The sequence below is a fragment of the Thunnus maccoyii genome, chromosome 22 (genome assembly GCF_910596095.1).
Source record: "Thunnus maccoyii chromosome 22, fThuMac1.1, whole genome shotgun sequence".
Lineage (NCBI taxonomy): Eukaryota > Metazoa > Chordata > Actinopteri > Scombriformes > Scombridae > Thunnus > Thunnus maccoyii.
This window is the reverse complement of record NC_056554.1, coordinates 22,935,751-22,952,343: the sequence shown is the minus strand read 5'-3', so window position 1 is coordinate 22,952,343 and position 16,593 is coordinate 22,935,751. Positions and strand designations below refer to the sequence as shown.

Sequence of the window (16,593 nt, the reverse complement as noted above, 5' to 3'; positions counted from 1 at the left end):
CTACTAACAAGTATTGTGTGTGTATCATAGCCTGATATATCTTATTCCTCTGTGTTGTAGACCTCCGTTATTGTTCAAAAACTATTAAAGACACATCAGTGAGCCCAGCACACAGTTTAAACAGAGCCTTTTAATACCAAAAGAAGAAACATTGACCCTCTCCTGTCCACAACATACATGTTTTTAACCACTAGAGGGAGCCACACACCAAGATTTGCCAAAGTACACTTTTAAAAGTGAGTTGTTGAAAAAGTTGATGAATAAAACTGAACCTGCATCTAATCTTGCAGGTCATGATGGTTTAACTGGCACAGTTCTTATCCAGGCTGTGGATCTAAATCAATCATTTCAGGAAGGTTTAAGTCAGTTTTAAGTCAGGTGGTGCTTTTAAAATCATTTTTTTTCACTTTGGGGATCAGCATTCCTCCAGCCAGGATCCATCTAGGAGCTTTAGGTGAGCTGTGGACAAAGAAAACTTGTATCTGCTGTAGAAACCCCCCTAATGCTGATCCAGTGAGACCACATGTGTCCAGTTTAAATCCCCAGAAGGATCCAGGTGAGTTTAACGCTCTCATCTCCTTTAACATCAGCCAGTAAAGTACATTGGAGCAAGTCAGCTAGACTGAAGGTGATTTGCTTACAACAATGTCATACTTTGGATGCTGGAAGGAAAATTAACAGAATTATTAGTCAACAGTCTCCAAAAGAGTCTGTAATGATTTACACTGCAATAAGCAACAATATGTTTTGTTTATTTCTGACTTACATTTGGTTGTTGACGCCTTTGTTTAAATAAATATCCACCAACTAGACCACCAAAGATTAGTAAGATGCAGCCAATCGCCACACCTGAGATCAGAGCTCTCTGACTGTAACAACCACCTGATGGGAAAAGAAATAAAGCTACAGTAAGTGGAGATACACCAGATACACAAATATGAAGACTTTAATTACCACAGTAATTAAAAACAACATTTCAGCTGATTTTGAAGACGTTTCCTCTCTTCTTCACAGATTTGTACCGTTTTCTCACCTTTAACGTCCATCTCATCCTTCAGATCAGGAGTTTGGAGATGCAGCGGCGTCTCTGTTGTCCAGGTTTCATCAGAGTTTGGTTCTAGAAAAACACAAGATTTAATTTTCAGCACAATACTAAAACGTTACTGACAAAAATCAGATTCTAACATTTGGGTTCAAGGTACATAAAAAGTGCTCAATCATGTAATTTTTTGACACAAGTCAAATCAACAGATCCAAAAAAGACAAATGTTGGACCATCAACAACATCTTAAGAAACTTACCAACAATAACAAGTCGAACAATTGCAAACTTCACTCTGCTCTTCAACTTGGGAACCAAACATCTGTATCTCCCTTCATCTGCCAGCGTCACGTTCATGATCTTGAGTGAAATGTTTCCGCGCTCCAGTTCATCTGTGAACAGCTCCGTCCTGCTGAGGTACGCTGGGATCTTCATGTCGGGGACTTCGCGTCTATTCCGGTAAAGATGGACGTATTCAACCCGACTCAGCCGATCTGAGGGGTCAGGCTTCAGATCGGGCTTCGACCACTCCACCGTCAGCCTCTGTACGTTGAACTCAGGGTCCAGGTGACATGGCAGGATGACATCATCACCTGGAGAAGTGATGATTGGCTGAGCTGACCCAATCACCTCAGACTGACCTGGAAAATGGAGGGAAAATTTAACCTTCTGAAAAGCGCGAGAAGTCTGGAGTCTAGTTTTCTGTATGTTGTATGTAGCAACGATATTATCTCAACTATATCTCAAACCTACATCAGCGGTGCTAATTTAGAAACTTAACAAATGCTACAGAGAGCATGTTGCACTAAGACTGAAACCAATTTTTAACTTCTAACGATTGATCAGTTAATTATTTTCTTGATTTAATTGTTTTGGTATGAAAAAACACAGAAAAATAACAAAGATATTGTTTTACTATCATGTGCGACACAGTGGAGCTTCAAATCCTCACATCTGAGAAGCAGCAACCAGCAAGTTTTTGGCATTTTTTTCTGTCGATCAACTAATGGATGTATCGTTGCAGCTCTAAATGAGTTTATTATCACACAAGACAAAGAAAAGCAACAAATCAGCACAAATGAGAAGCTGGAACTAAGAAATGTAAGAAAGGTTGCTGCCGCTCGCTGACAGATCAAACTCCATTTCAACAGTTTTCCCGCCTTCGCTGTTACGTGTTGAGAGGTGCACCGGTGCACTGAAATCGAGCGGACCCAATCACAAACTAGCGGGAAAAAACAGATAAACAAGCCGGGAGTGGTTAGTGAGGATTATCCATGCCTTTTTCAAGGTTAATTTTTTATGAAAAATTGGAATTAATCTGCAAAGGAAGACCAACACCAGAGCTTATTTTGTGGAAAAAACCAAGGCTTTTTTCGACTGCAGGATTTGGTTTTCAAGTAACTTTCGTTAATGTGATCATCAAAGTGTAAGTTTTTAAAATCTAAAAAGGTTGGTTGGTTGTGTGTGGTAGGAGGGTGGCTGTCATGCACCTTTATTCTGCTGAAGTGCTCACAGTTTGTGTGATGATGTGATTATTTGTAAGGAGGATTTGCATTTTGCTTAAGAAATTATCTGTTTGTTTTGGTGATAACTGTTACTCCCTCCGTGCTGTTTGCTCGTTGCATTGGTTGGACTAAGTTAGCGTCTTATTTTTGTTTCAGAGCTGGAACTGTCATCGGTAAATTTTGCAGTACTATAGGAGAGACACAGTAAGTTGGGCTGGTAGTTTGCCGTTTTTCCCGACGAGGTAAGGGGGGTCACAGGGCCCAATGGTTGGAAAAGGTCCGCCTTTACTTTTTATTTTTTATTTTATCAAACGTTTGTGACGCTTTAATGACTTTCACGTCGTGTCAACATTTAAAAACATAAAGCAGCAATACAGCGATTCCACATTAGATATGACGACTAGTTTAAGTTCACATTACAGTTTGTGGACACAGAAAATAAGCCGTAAAATATGTTTTCACGAGTTCACTGATTCATTCATTCAAGTGTCGCTCAGTTGAAATATTGAATTAACAAGCTAATAGTAAAGAAACATGGCAATTTACCTTCAACGGGGGTCCAGACGATGACGGCCAGACAGAGAGTAAAAGTCCAGAATGTAAACATGTAACCAAACTGCTCAAAGTCCACTTTAAACATGTTCATTATACACAGACAGAGATGCAGCGTCTGTTGAGCGAACTGGGACCAAAAATGTATAAAAAGAATTCTTATTATAGGTTACATCTATGATTCACTCTGCTTTTAAAAGCTGTGGCAGGAGCACAGAGCACGGACATGTGAGTTCTTCTTTTTCTTGTAGGGTTTTTATGGAAAGCCAAATCACATTTCGTCTCAATTTCCCAATAAAATTGAACTGTAATCACCAGATCAGTAAAGAATAAGAACAGGCCACACTAATTAAGCACTGATCTCCTTTGCCGTTTGTTTGAGTAGCCTAGAGAATATCCCAAGTATGCACATGGGTCTTATTTTATCATTAATTTATTTTTATTATTATTTTATTTATTTATTTATACATATGATTGTATATTCAAATATGTGAAGTAGAGTGTAGTTACATCAGCCATTTAAATGGTAAAGGCCATTCATTCATGCTTAACTGGGATAAACCGGCACTGCCTGCTGTTACTGAAACATTCCTGAAGGTGGCAGCAGAGGACCATAAATGCTGATAGTTATTCCCTTGGGGGGAAAAAAACCCCACATCTTTTCTAAGAAATACATTCTAGTTTTGGTATAACTGTGTAGTTATTGATCTCATACAGTGTTATTGATATTGTAAATGGTACATAGTCATTTTCATTTATTTTATTTGATTTGTAAGTTTGTTTTATGAACATTATATAAATAATGTAAATACTACAATGTTAAATATTTCAAACCAACATAGCAGCCTACAGCAGAGTAGGATTTTCATGCTGTGGTGGGAGCAAGCTGTGCTGATCCATCTATGAATCTTCCTGAACTGACTGGGTGTGCGTCTCATTGCAGAGTAAAAGACTTGAATGCCCCACCCACCTTGACTCCAGTGCTGTAGATGTTCATAACATTTTGTTTTAAAGCATACAGTTTACAGAAAGCCCTCTTGATGTACAAACACAACAGGACTACTGATTGTAGAGTGTAATCTATTTCCTCACCATAAGATGGCGTCCAAAGTAACACAAGCTTAAGAGTTAGAATTAAGGGCTGGAATCAAGGTCTACACCATCCACTGCATTTTGAATGCTTATAACACATTATTTTAGTTTACAACAAGCACTCTTATGCTTGTTGATCTTAAGTCCAAGCTGAGCCACATACACCCCAAACCCTGCTTTCCCACACTCTGGGTCCCTTGAGCCATCTGTGAAAATTTTCAAATAAGATCCCAATACTCTGTTTAGATAATGCTCTATTTTTGAAATGTAGGGTAAAGACCCTGCATGTTTCGAAGGCAGACAGCACACGCCTCAAACAACAGACCATCTCTTTCTTCAGTGCCCCAGGAATGCTGGCCATATAATAATAATATAGAAGTGACGGTCCCAAACTCCTCACTGACCAGACCATCTAAACAACCTCCTTCAAACAGAAAGGATCAGATAAGTAACCCACCCATTTCCTGCATGGTCACCAAACCGGACCACTGACTCAAACCTTTGATGCTTCATGAGCCAGCAAGATGCAAAGACCAAGTGTGAATTGATAGTACTATTTGGATCCCCACCATTGGCTATCATAACTCACCTCTAAGAGCCAGTCTCACATAGAGATGAGGTGTGGATTTTGACTTTCAGGACTTGAATGACCAACCCAAGAACTGATCACTGGGCAAACCAGCATAAGGCACAACACATGCTCCACAATATGCCATGCCCCAGTGACATACAGACATTCACAGACATTTACCTGAACACACACAAACATACTCAAATGGCATGGACCCCTGCCCTTTGCAGTCAGATCAAGAAGAACAGAGGACTGTAAAACCGCTCCCATTTAGATATAAAGGGCTTATTTCTAAGGTAACGAAAACACAACAATTATTATTTTCAGCTGATTAGACACTAATTAAGATATACGTTTCTATTCAATTTTTACCAAGTCTGTTCTTTAAGATGTTACTAAAGACTACACACTGGACCTTTAAAATCCCCTAAAATATCTGCTGATGGAATATGATAATACATAAATTGTACTTTTTAAAATATGCTGTATGTTTCTTATTTATTTTTATTTTATTAGTTAAAAACTGTTAATTACATATATCCTAAAAGGCTAAAAACATTATTATGATTGAATAGCTCTTCATAGTCTGTTTTTAGTAAGGATTTCATACTCCATACTCCACATCCTTGCAACTTGGTCATCATTAAGAAAGATATACTAACTTGCAATAATATATATACATATCATTCATTACTATATATTTGAGCAGGCTGTATATACTGAACATAGCCACCTTTTTTAACCATTCAAAATTTATTTCAGTACTCCTTTGCACTATTTGAATCCTGTTTACAGAAACAGTTTTACCTGTATATAGATATTGTATGTTGTTTTCCACTCGTTGATTCTATATTTATCTATTTTTTCACCCACTTGCTTGTACATAATAGTGATATGTTTATGTTGTGTATCTTTCTGAAGATTATAGTTGTGTGTAAGCACATTGAGAGCCACTAAACCGGAGTCAAATTCCTTGTATGCGTAAATATACTTGGCCAAAAAAGCTGATTCTGACTCTGAACCTCCCCAGTCCTACATAGCCGTCCACCTTTTTGTTGGACGATCGTTGGTAAAGTCAAAAATCTGATATTTCCGTCAACACCTGAAGTTATCATTTTGATAGGCAGTCCCGGTGCAGATTCTCCACCCATCAGGGTGCCAGCGATGATTACGTCATACCCAGCTAACTTATTTGTGCGTTTGCTTCGTACTTCAGTGCTCATCATCTAGTGCGACGTTTTCCGTCGTTTCTCCTCCGCGAGACACAGGCAGCATCAGAATGGTGTTAGCTGAAGCGCTCGTGACATTTCAGTGGGGCTGGCCTCACATGCATCACTTGTTTGCCCTACTTTGTCTTGTCGCCGTTGTCTACAAATTAATCATCGCGTTTTGCAAAAGGAGGGATGTGATTCGACATTTTGAACGTTTTTCAGGACCACCGGGACACTGGCTTTTGGGACATGTTTTGGAGGTAAGCCGTGCATGAGTACTCGGTAACGTAGCAACCGCTTTGTGTAACCGTTACATAGTCCGCACAATACTTACTGTTTGTTAAGCTGCAGTCTACAGTATATGAGCGCTTTGTCGTGCAGTTGAAGTAAATTCGTTCAAGTGCAATTTTAAGATACTTGAGTATTTCCATTTATGAAATTGAAGTTAGTTTATACTCCACTACATTCACCTGACAGTCTTACTCTGTAGACTAATAAAACATGCAATAATCGTACAAGATTTAAAATATAGCAAGACTTGTAAATGACTATTTTTACGTCGTGGTTTTGCTACTTTTTTTTTTTTCCTTTTAAATCACTGCCCCTCTTGAGAGACTCGCAGTTGGTAAACATCACGATTTAAGCAAACAGCTCCTCCATGCCATTAATTAGTTACAAAGCATGCATGCAGGCTGCAGGGTTGATAGGTTTAGTCAAGCTGACACTGTTGTAATTTCCCTTTCAGTTTAAAGAAGATGGGACCGACTTGGATATGTTAGTGAGATGGGGACAGGAGTACCCTTATGCCTTCCCACTGAAGTTTGGTCCATTAGTTTGGTTCCTCAGCATTCACCATCCAGATTATGTGAAAACAGTACTGGCATCAACAGGTGTGTTTGAGCAATTGTTTTTATCTTTACTGTCACATCTTAAAATCAGTGTAACACATTCAGTGCTTCATAAAATGTCACCGGGTTTCATTTTTACAAAAGTCAACATAAGGCTATTTTCTATTTGTTTGTTACCAAACAGAGCCAAAAGATGATGTGGCGTATAAGTTTATTGAATCTTGGATTGGTAAGACATATTTTGCCTATCACCTGCAACATCTGCATGGCTTATTATGATGTTGCTTCTTATGCACAATCACTGTCTGTTTCTGTCTTCAGGGGAAGGTTTATTGGTGTCAAAAGGTCAGAAGTGGTTTCGCCATAGAAGGCTATTGACCCCAGGTTTCCATTATGATGTTTTGAAACCCTACGTAAAACTGATGTCAGATTCTGCTAAAACTATGTTGGTATGTAAATGACAGTTTATATGTGTTTAAATCACAATTCATAATAGGTAAATACAAAATAAAATGGTGAAGTAGTGATATAAATATTTAGGCTGATACTTTCCACATGACATATTTGTGTCAGAGTTGGCTGAGCTAATGAGTGTGTTGTGTTGAGTTTTTTGCATCTCCTGCAGAGAGCTCACATCTGCTCTCTCACTGTTGCCAGGACAAATGGGAAAGTTATGCAAACACCAGCAACTCCTTTGAATTGTTTGAACACGTGAGCCTCATGACACTGGACAGCATTTTGAAATGTGCATTCAGCTACAACAGCAACTGTCAAACCGAGAGGTTAGTTTATGCAAACCTTCTTCCCACCATTCACAATTTCATGTTCACTGTATGTTTGCAGTTTCTGTGTCTTCTGTCTTAATTGTGAGTGGAAGAAATGTCATGTTTAATGGCGAAATGTTACATTGTCATTGCAGTGGAACAAATGCATATATCACAGCAGTGTATGAGCTCAGTAATCTGATTAATATGAGGTTCAGGATATTTCCATACCACAACGACCTCATTTTCTACCTCAGCCCACATGGCTTCAGATACAGGAAAGCACGCAGGGTGGCTCACAGTCATACAGGTAAAACAATCTGAACAACTGCCAAAATGTCAATAGTGCTTGATTTGATCAATTTGCCATATAGTGTGCCCATACACTGAGCTTTCTCTTTAAATGGTTGATATTTTACACATTGCTATATTTCAAGAGTTAGTCTGCAAATACTCATCCATTATCTTGTCTGTTGAAGAGGAAGTCATAAGAAAGAGAAAAGAAGCACTAAAGGCAGAGAAGGAGTTGGACCGCATACAGGCCAAGAGAAACCTGGACTTCCTGGACATACTTCTCTTTGCAAGAGTATGTTATGTGATGTCCACTCCAACCCACTGATTTCACAAAATTACACATTCTGATATTCGGTCAATGTAATGACACTGGTACCAAACTGGTATACAAACCTCTAAGTGAGTAAATTGTACATGTATAAACTATCAAAACAAGAAGTTACAAAAAGCTTTAGAAAAAATAATTTTAAAATGATTAATGAGAATAACTATTTAAAAAGCATTAAAAGCATAAACAGCCCTAAAGTAGCAGACAGTCCAAAACAAACAGCAAACAAATATACGGCCAACAAGGTACACAGCATTTAAAGGTCAGGGTAATTGGTTATTGTCCTCTAATGGGTAAAAGTTTGATGTGCAGCCAGGGTTTAAAACACCACACTAACTAATAGGGACAACCACTCAAAATGTCGAGTAATAGAAAATGACAAACTAGACTAGAGACAATAAAAACAATGAGATAGATAAAGAATTAAGTGCAATGATGTGAAAAACCTGAGATCATATTAGAGATTCGGTAGCATAAAGTGCAAATAACATGCAAGTGGCAAAAGCAAGCAGAGAGGGCTGCAAAATATCATTGTGCATAAGCTTTCCGATGCTCAGCATATCAATGACCACTGACACAAAGGCAACATTCAGGTTTTTGTCCTCTTACAAGGTACTCTTGAGCAGCGGCTTGAAGGCAAAAACTCCAGTTCTAAGGAGAGTGTTGGCCTTCTGCAAGCTTCTGGTTGCTGTAAACATTCCTGAGTTGGGCCTAAATCGCCACAACTTTGTATATAAGCATGTTAAGGTTTTCATACTGAACAACGACACAAAAAGATAAAACTGTTTCTGTAAAATGTCTGTTAAACAGGGTAAACATAACAGGTCAAATATTAAGCATATACACAGAAAGCAATAAATAAACAGAAAGCTAAACAGTAAGGCCAAAACAAAACAATAGCAAGACAAAATTGGGATAAAGTTAAGACAAGACAAAAGACACCAAAAACACAGTAGAGAGAGGACAAAAGACGATGAAAGACAAAAAGACGATAAAAAGACAACATCACACAAAAGCAAGTCTATAAAAATGGGTTTTAAGAAGGGATTTAAAAGAACTGATTCTGTCACTGATTCTGCAAGTCTATCTCCTCAGGCAGGTTGTACCAAAGCTGAGGGGCCCTGATGGCAAAAGCACAGTCACCTTTAGATTTAAGTCTCAACTTCAAAACAGCCAGAAGGCCCCACCAGAGGATCTAAGGCTGCTCATATGGGGTCAACATATCTGTTATGTAGCGTGGAGCCAGATCCAAATGTGCTTTAAAAGTGATCAGTAAAATCTCAAAGCCAGGATTGTGGTGATGTGATGTTGTCTGTTAAAACCAGTAAGAAGCCAAGCTGCCGCATTCTGAACTAGTTGGAGGTGAGAGAGTGACTTTTGGTTTATGCCAAAAAGGAGTTACAGTAGTCTAGTCTTGAAAAGATAAGTGCGTGAATGACTTTTTCTAGGTCACTGTGTTTAAGTATTGTTTTAATTCTGGACATGGTTCTTAGTTGACGGAAGCAGGACTGGTTTCTGGCAGCCGGCTTCACAGACAAGGGACCAAATTGTTGTCTTATATCCTCAACTCAATTTATGTTCTCGCCGCGATCCAAACATGTGTTTGGTGTTGACTTGTCAGCTGCCGTTTTGTCCAGTGTTGTTATATCCCAGTTTGGGACGTCCACTTCCCTTGTCACTGCTAACTCCACCCTCTGAGGGAATAGACAGACATGTGTTACCTCCATGACTCCAATACTCAACACCAGCCAGACTGCTGTATCTTTATTGTATATTTTATTGTTATACTTTTATTATGGTTTAACAGATAGATAGATAGATTAATACTTTATTTATACCAAAGGGAAATTTTAAAAAGTGCCTCACAAATGAAGTTAAATATATAACAAATATAGTTGAATGAATAGAGTCTATTAGTAATAGTAGTCACAGTAGTAACAAATAATACATTTATTTGTCATTTATTTTTCTATTTTTGTCTTTTATCTTAACATCAGGATGAGAAGCAGCAGGGTCTTTCAGATGACGATATACGAGCAGAAGTGGACACATTCATGTTTGAGGGCCATGACACCACAGCCAGTGGCATCTCCTTCATCCTCTACTGTCTAGCCTGCCACCCAGAACACCAGAAGATATGCAGGGAGGAGATCATTCAAGCCCTGGATGGCAAGGACACTATGGAATGGTTGGCTTAAACATTGATAACGTTGCCATATGCAAGTCAGCAGATGGTTTGCGTGACTTTAAGGCCCTCCACTTTACTGTGTCTGTCTTTTTCAGGGAGGATCTCAGTCAAATTCCATACACCACAATGTGCATAAAAGAATCCCTGCGTCTTTACCCTCCTGTGCCAGGAATGTCCAGAAAAACAACCAAACCCATGACCTTTTTTGATGGAAGGACTTTGCCGGAAGGTCAGTGGTGTAGTTCTGTCTAATTATAAAAGGAATAAGTGAAGATGTCACAGTTAATGTTTTTGGAAAGTTCATATAGATAAGAGAGGACGGTGTTCCATACATAATAACTTTTACCCTACTAGGAAAAAATATTAACTTCTATCTTCTATTGGTTTTGTTTTTCCATAATGGACCTCTGGCCCTTGCACAACTTGCAGCACACATTAACCCTTTAACATGCATTTTCCTCCTCTTTGTTTCCACTCAAGTAGCTTTAAGCTCGTTCAAATCATCTTATTCCACACTGTCGGTATCATGCTTTATATGTCAAATGAAAACATCAAATGGAAACATTCTTTATGTGCACTGACAAAACTGATCTCTGTTTGAATTTAATTAACTTATGTGGGTTTGAACTAAATTTGCTCAGCATGAGTTTGTAATGACTGATCCACCAGTGTACAGATGCTTGTTAAGGGATAGCCAGAGCTTTATCATACAGTATGGGTGATAATGAGAGTCACCACCTAATATACAGTATTTAAGTCTGTTTGCAGTCATTCACTTTTTATGTATACCAAACATAGTCTACAGTACTAGCACAAGCCTACATCAAAATCTTATTTTCTTTTTCTCCCTAGGTTGTATTGTCGGAACAAATATGTATGGGATTCACAGGAATGCAGATGTCTGGGAAAACCCTGATGTAAGTGAAGGTTTATCAGCTGGTGGTAGAGTGGAGCGTGTCACTACAGGGTGCTGATTTCATTCTGGGTAAATGAGTGTTCACTCACTACATGGTGGACATAACAACACAATATTACAATGGATAACAAACCAGAGTTCTGCATCAATATGAAATGTGTCAAATAATGGAAGTGATATTGTTGACGATTAATTATGTCTCTAATAAGACTGGGCACCATTGGTGTGTGTGTGTGTATGTATATATATATATATATATATATATATACACACACATATATATATATATACACACACATATATATATATATATATAATGTGTGTGTGTGTGCTTGAATGAGCATGGATTTACTCAATTCTCCTTGGACAAATGAAGTATATAGAAACTTTCTGATTGTCTAGGTGCTTTACAACACAGAAACCTGCAGGATAATAACACCACACTGTTATTTCCATCTTTTGTCACCATAGGTCTTTGACCCACTTCGTTTCCTGCCAGAGAATTCTTTCAGAAGGTCACCACATGCGTTTGTGCCGTTCTCTGCTGGGCCAAGGTATGTCCACACCTGACACCGAGTGACTGTCACTCGGAGCAAAGCAGGGGTGTTCTCAGTTTACAGTTACTCGCTGTATACTTATTAATCTGACAAAAGTCTGCACTTTGTGGACATGTAAGCTAGCAGCAGCCCATTTTTACCAACACAATAAAAAAAAAACGTTAGGTTTTATGAGGGGTTAGAGTAAAGAAGAGATAGGGTGAACTCAGTGTAACCCATGATCAATCCACTTATTAATATACATTATATGAGTCTTTACAGTGAATACTTTTGAGTTTTAGTGTGTATGTTTTTTTTTGTTTGTTTGTTTGTTTTTTTCTAATATTCAACTTACATCAGAACCAGACCTTATATTGGATTTAGGATTTTAGTAAGCAAGTTTTAGTCAGTTAAAAATGGTGATTGTGTCTTGAATCAGCTTGTTAATATGTTCAGTCTTGTAGTTGACATTCATGCTACTATGCAAACACATTAAGACTAAGATGGATCTGTGTAATAAAATTACCTCTAATGATTTTCTATAAAGTTGAATAGTAAAAAAAAAAAACAGAGTGTGTTGCGGTTTATGGACAACATATAAGAAACACTATACAATACTACAGCTGTGCAGGAAATACCAATTTGGTGAAGCGTATTGCTTGTTCACCAGTTGCTCATGTGACAAAGAAAAAGTCTTTAAAAAACTACGCTTTGAGCTTCTTTTTTCACACGTTTCATTAGGGCCCGAGCACTGACAGTGTGAAGGCCTTATTGTAACTCAAGGAATTTTTCTCTATTATTATTATTATTTTTCTTCCGAAACAAATGCGTTTTTGAGGGCCTAAACGTGCACGAAAAGTTGTTAAACTTTGCACACACATCAAAAGTGGTGAAAATTTGCGGGGCAAAATGGCTCAACGGCGCCCCCTAGAAAATTTGGAAAATTGAGCCCCTCAATACAGATTGTCGTAGAAGAACAAAATTCGGTATGCTTATGTATCATGACCAAAAAGTCTCTTGGACACATACCCGAAGTCCAACACGAAGTTGGCCATTTTGGATCAAAGTTGCAATTTTGACGTGGATTTGGTCATTTCCAGTCCACATACTTTAACAAACTCCTAGAGATTTGACCTCAGCAACTTCAAATTCAGTCAGTATCATCTACAGACCTTGGAGATGAAAAGTTGTCGAAAACGGTGAGTTTTCGACATTGCGAAGGGGGCGTGGCCGGGGGGTGAATTTCGATCCTTTGCCATGAAAATTGAACAGCCATAACTCCGGCATACATGATCCTAAGAGATCCAAACCTTTTTTGCTTGAAAAGAGTCCCACCCTGAACACATCCATGTGTCAATACTGGATCTGAATCATAGCGCCACCTACTGGCAACAGGAAGTAACATGCCTCATTCTTTGTTGTATTACTCCTAGGCAATTTGGCTGATGAACCTGAAATTGACTCAGCTAAGATGTAAGACCTTGGAGATGCTACATTTAGCAGGTCATGACCCATAATCAAACACCATTGCCATGGTGACACATCCTTCGCCATGAAATACGATGCTGTTTTTTAGGGACAAGGGATGGGTCTACAGTCACGAAACTTGGCACACGTGTCTGGAGTGACACCTGTTAAAATCCTGGATAGGTCATTTGCATAGACGTGACAATATGGCTCAACAGCGCCCCTTTGAAAATTTCAAAATTGTAGCCCCACCTTCCAGATTAACATAGAAAAATGAAATTCACAAGGCTTATTTATCATGTCAAGACGCACAAAAAAGCCTCTTGGAGCCATATTGTAAGTCCTACAGGAAGTCGCCATCTTGAAAAAGTGGTAATTTTTCTCGTTTTTTTGGCCATTTCGCGTACCTTGTATTTTAACGAACTCCTCCTACAGAATTCATCGTAACACCTTCAAGATCAGTGTGTGTCATCTACACTAGTGTATGATCAAAAGTTATCAAAAGATTTAGCTATCGTTGAAGCGTGTGGCCATGGCGTGGCGTTGAGTTCTGATGTTTCGCCATGACAGACGAAATTGCTATAACTTTAGTGTAAATGCTAAAGGGCTACATCAAACTGTACATGTTTGATAAGACTCCCAGCTTATCTCCTCTTGCACTGTCTGAAAACAGCCCAGGTCTGGGGACATCTACATGCCCCTGACAGAAGCCCTTCACCAGCGCTGCACCCCGACGTACGCAAGGACGCGAGGGCCCGATCATCGCTGCTTGCAGCTTTAATTTGTTTCTGTTATTTTGTTCACCTCCTCTTCATGCAAAAAAGGATGTGTGCAAGTGCAATTCTGATCATGTTGTTACTGACAGTTGGTGTCTTTGATCTCAAAACAACCCTTATTTTTTTGCCTCCGAGTGAAAATGATGAACATCTTTGGTCCATCCGCTGCGTGTCTCACTCTAATGACATGTTACTGTCCTCTTATGTTATTGCTCAAAAGCATTTAATTTATTGTCATATTGGTATTATGTTTTATGTTTTCCTCTTCAGGAACTGCATTGGTCAGAACTTTGCCATGAATGAGATGAAAGTGGTGATAGCGCTGACACTGAAGAGATATCAACTGATAGAGGACCCCACAAGGAAACCCAAGATAATTCCTAGACTGGTGCTTCGCTCACTCAACGGCATCTACATCAAGATCATACCTGTAGACCCTCAAATGTAAAGGGAAGTACTGGAAGCCGTATAATTTAGTAAGTCTGTGCACTGACATAGAGTCTAACAGATGATGATGAAGTGCAGTATTTTGGTAATGTGAATGTAGTAAAATAAGTTTTTGTGGGAGATTATTCGCTGAAAAAAGAAGCAATTTTATTTTAACACAACAATGTTTTTATCATACATTTTTCGCACTTTCTTTGTGAAATAGGAATACGACCTGTATTGTGGATGGATATTTACACCAAATTAGTTTATAATAAATATGACAAGTTTAGATAACATTTTCCTGTCTTTGTTTGTAAATGCATTATCTAAGATAACATATTTTGTAATAGAGGAACATGTACACAAATATACATGAAAATAAAGGATTAGTTGTGATAATGAAAGTCTTCAAATCTTCACCTTCGTCTCTGCTAGCTTTGCATACTAAGTCTTGCAGTACAAAAGTGTCTTGATACTTCTTGTTCTTGTGGCTCTCACTTCTAGTAGTGGTTAATAGCTGAGCCACAACAAAAGGTATAGGTCAGCACATTTGACATTTAGCCTGCATTTTTTGTTAATTAATTTCTATAAACAGTAGCTAAACATTAAGAGTGTAATGCCGCTGTAATGATTGACGTCTGATCTGTCAAAGTGATTCATCTGTGCCACATGAACTCATTTGAACCAGGTCTAAAGTCCTCGAGACGTTTATGTTTAACCCTAGAATAAAGTCTTAGGTAGTATGTAATACAATATGCTCTCAATAATTATGCCTATGCCGCAATACTGTCTGCAAATAAGCCATCAAAGTGCTTTCACTGAGATTACTTTTCATTAGGTATAAATTTGGAATACAGGAAGTTCATATCAAAACCAAAGTGCAACATTTAATCACAGCTGAAAACACGGTAGAGTTATGAGTCAAAAGTAATTCAGTAATTCATTTTTTATTTACAGTCATATGATTACAAAATCCACATGCCCACAAGCACAAAAAGTCATCAGCACAGTTTGTAAAAATGAAACACCTCATCTTGTGATATCTGAACTTTTGCTACTTTAAAGATCCCATGAAATGACAACTTCCTGGAAAACAGGGAATCTTCAGTGGTGGCCTTATGCTGTATCAGAGGATAAAAAAAAGTTCAAACAATGAGGTCATCCTGCGTTTTTACCATAACTACTAGTGCATTGGTTTACACTAAGATAGATACATTTCCACAACCTGTTACAAAAGGAAATACAGAAGAGTGTGGTGGCCTTGTGTTTAAGATGCATACCATACGCTGTGACCGCAACGTCCGGTTCTCTTTGTTGTATGTCATTTGCTATCTCTCTCCTTTCATTTCCTCTGTTGTCCTTTAAATAAAAAGCAAAAATGCCCTAAAATACTTTAAAAAAGGGAAATACAGAACATCACATTATGAAAGTAAGACCTTTAAACTTGGAATACACTGTAAAGTTCCACCAGTTTGTTACGTTTTACACGGCTAACTATGTTTTTCCTTCTACTGTGCACAAAGACACAGTTCCTATGTCAAGTCAGTTCAGGGCAAAAAAAATATTAACAATGTAATATATAAGCTGCACTGTACTCTGTTGCATGTGAAAGATGTTAACATGCTACATAACCATTAAAACATCCTAAATCCATACCTGTTTCTGTTTTAACTAAAATTTTATTTTGCAGGAAAACTGGTATATTACTGAACTAGAATCCATTCCACTATATTCTGTTACTACGTTACAGCAGTCCAATCAATTGCCAAACACAGAAAACTGTAAAATCCTTGTATTTACAGTGTACTGGTGCTGGGAAAATGGGCAATAAACCATCAATTATACTGGAAAAAGTCAAAGGACAAATGTGATCAACATAATGTTTGGACAGGACAAATGGCTTTTATCCACAAAAGAATGTAATGATATATAGTAACTTGAAGCTTGCAGCAACACTTTCACGGGATGCTATATGCAGATTTTGGACATGTTTGGGGTTAAAGGTCCAGTGTGTAATATGTGTGGTATTTAGCGGCATCTAACGGTGAGGTTCTAGATTGAAGCACTCCGCCGCT

General features: G+C 38.3%; 2 protein-coding genes across 3 annotated transcripts; one reads left to right on the top strand and one right to left on the bottom strand.

Annotated features, from left to right (window-relative positions):
• Positions 1 to 110: 110 nt before the first annotated feature.
• LOC121889744 (CD276 antigen-like) lies at positions 111 to 3,294 on the bottom strand. 2 transcript variants are annotated; one of them, XM_042401943.1, is made up of 5 exons: positions 3,093 to 3,294; positions 1,302 to 1,682; positions 1,034 to 1,117; positions 767 to 882; positions 111 to 662 (listed from the first exon to the last, which is right to left on the bottom strand). In XM_042401943.1, the coding sequence occupies exons 1-5, from the start codon at positions 3,190 to 3,192 to the stop codon at positions 618 to 620; spliced, it is 726 nt and encodes a 241-aa protein (XP_042257877.1). In that variant the 5' UTR covers positions 3,193 to 3,294; the 3' UTR covers positions 111 to 617. The 2 variants fall into 2 exon arrangements, with proteins under 2 accessions (XP_042257877.1, XP_042257878.1); XM_042401944.1 differs by lacking the exon at positions 3,093 to 3,294 and adding an exon at positions 1,958 to 2,039.
• A 2,681-nt stretch (positions 3,295 to 5,975) lies between these two features.
• LOC121889629 (cytochrome P450 4B1-like) lies at positions 5,976 to 16,171 on the top strand. Its single transcript, XM_042401740.1, has 12 exons — positions 5,976 to 6,232; positions 6,718 to 6,862; positions 7,005 to 7,049; positions 7,142 to 7,269; positions 7,478 to 7,602; positions 7,740 to 7,894; positions 8,064 to 8,170; positions 10,204 to 10,394; positions 10,490 to 10,623; positions 11,247 to 11,311; positions 11,782 to 11,864; positions 14,360 to 16,171. Exons 1-12 carry the CDS (start codon positions 6,041 to 6,043, stop codon positions 14,535 to 14,537), a joined length of 1,548 nt encoding a protein of 515 aa, XP_042257674.1. The 5' UTR covers positions 5,976 to 6,040; the 3' UTR covers positions 14,538 to 16,171.
• Positions 16,172 to 16,593: the final 422 nt, after the last annotated feature.

Excerpts from the sequence above, each read along its gene's own strand:
- LOC121889744 (XM_042401943.1), bottom strand. The coding sequence starts at position 3,192 with ATGAACATGTTTAAAGTGGACTTTGAGCAGTTTGGTTACATGTTTACA. Across the intron at positions 1,118-1,301 it reads TGTTCGACTTGTTATTGTTG|AACCAAACTCTGATGAAACC; the intron begins GTAAGTTTCTTA and ends GTGTTTTTCTAG. Across the intron at positions 883-1,033 it reads GGATGAGATGGACGTTAAAG|GTGGTTGTTACAGTCAGAGA; the intron begins GTGAGAAAACGG and ends TTTTCCCATCAG.
- LOC121889629 (XM_042401740.1), top strand. The coding sequence starts at position 6,041 with ATGGTGTTAGCTGAAGCGCTCGTGACATTTCAGTGGGGCTGGCCTCAC. Across the intron at positions 7,603-7,739 it reads AGCAACTGTCAAACCGAGAG|TGGAACAAATGCATATATCA; the intron begins GTTAGTTTATGC and ends TTGTCATTGCAG. Across the intron at positions 11,312-11,781 it reads ATGTCTGGGAAAACCCTGAT|GTCTTTGACCCACTTCGTTT; the intron begins GTAAGTGAAGGT and ends TTGTCACCATAG.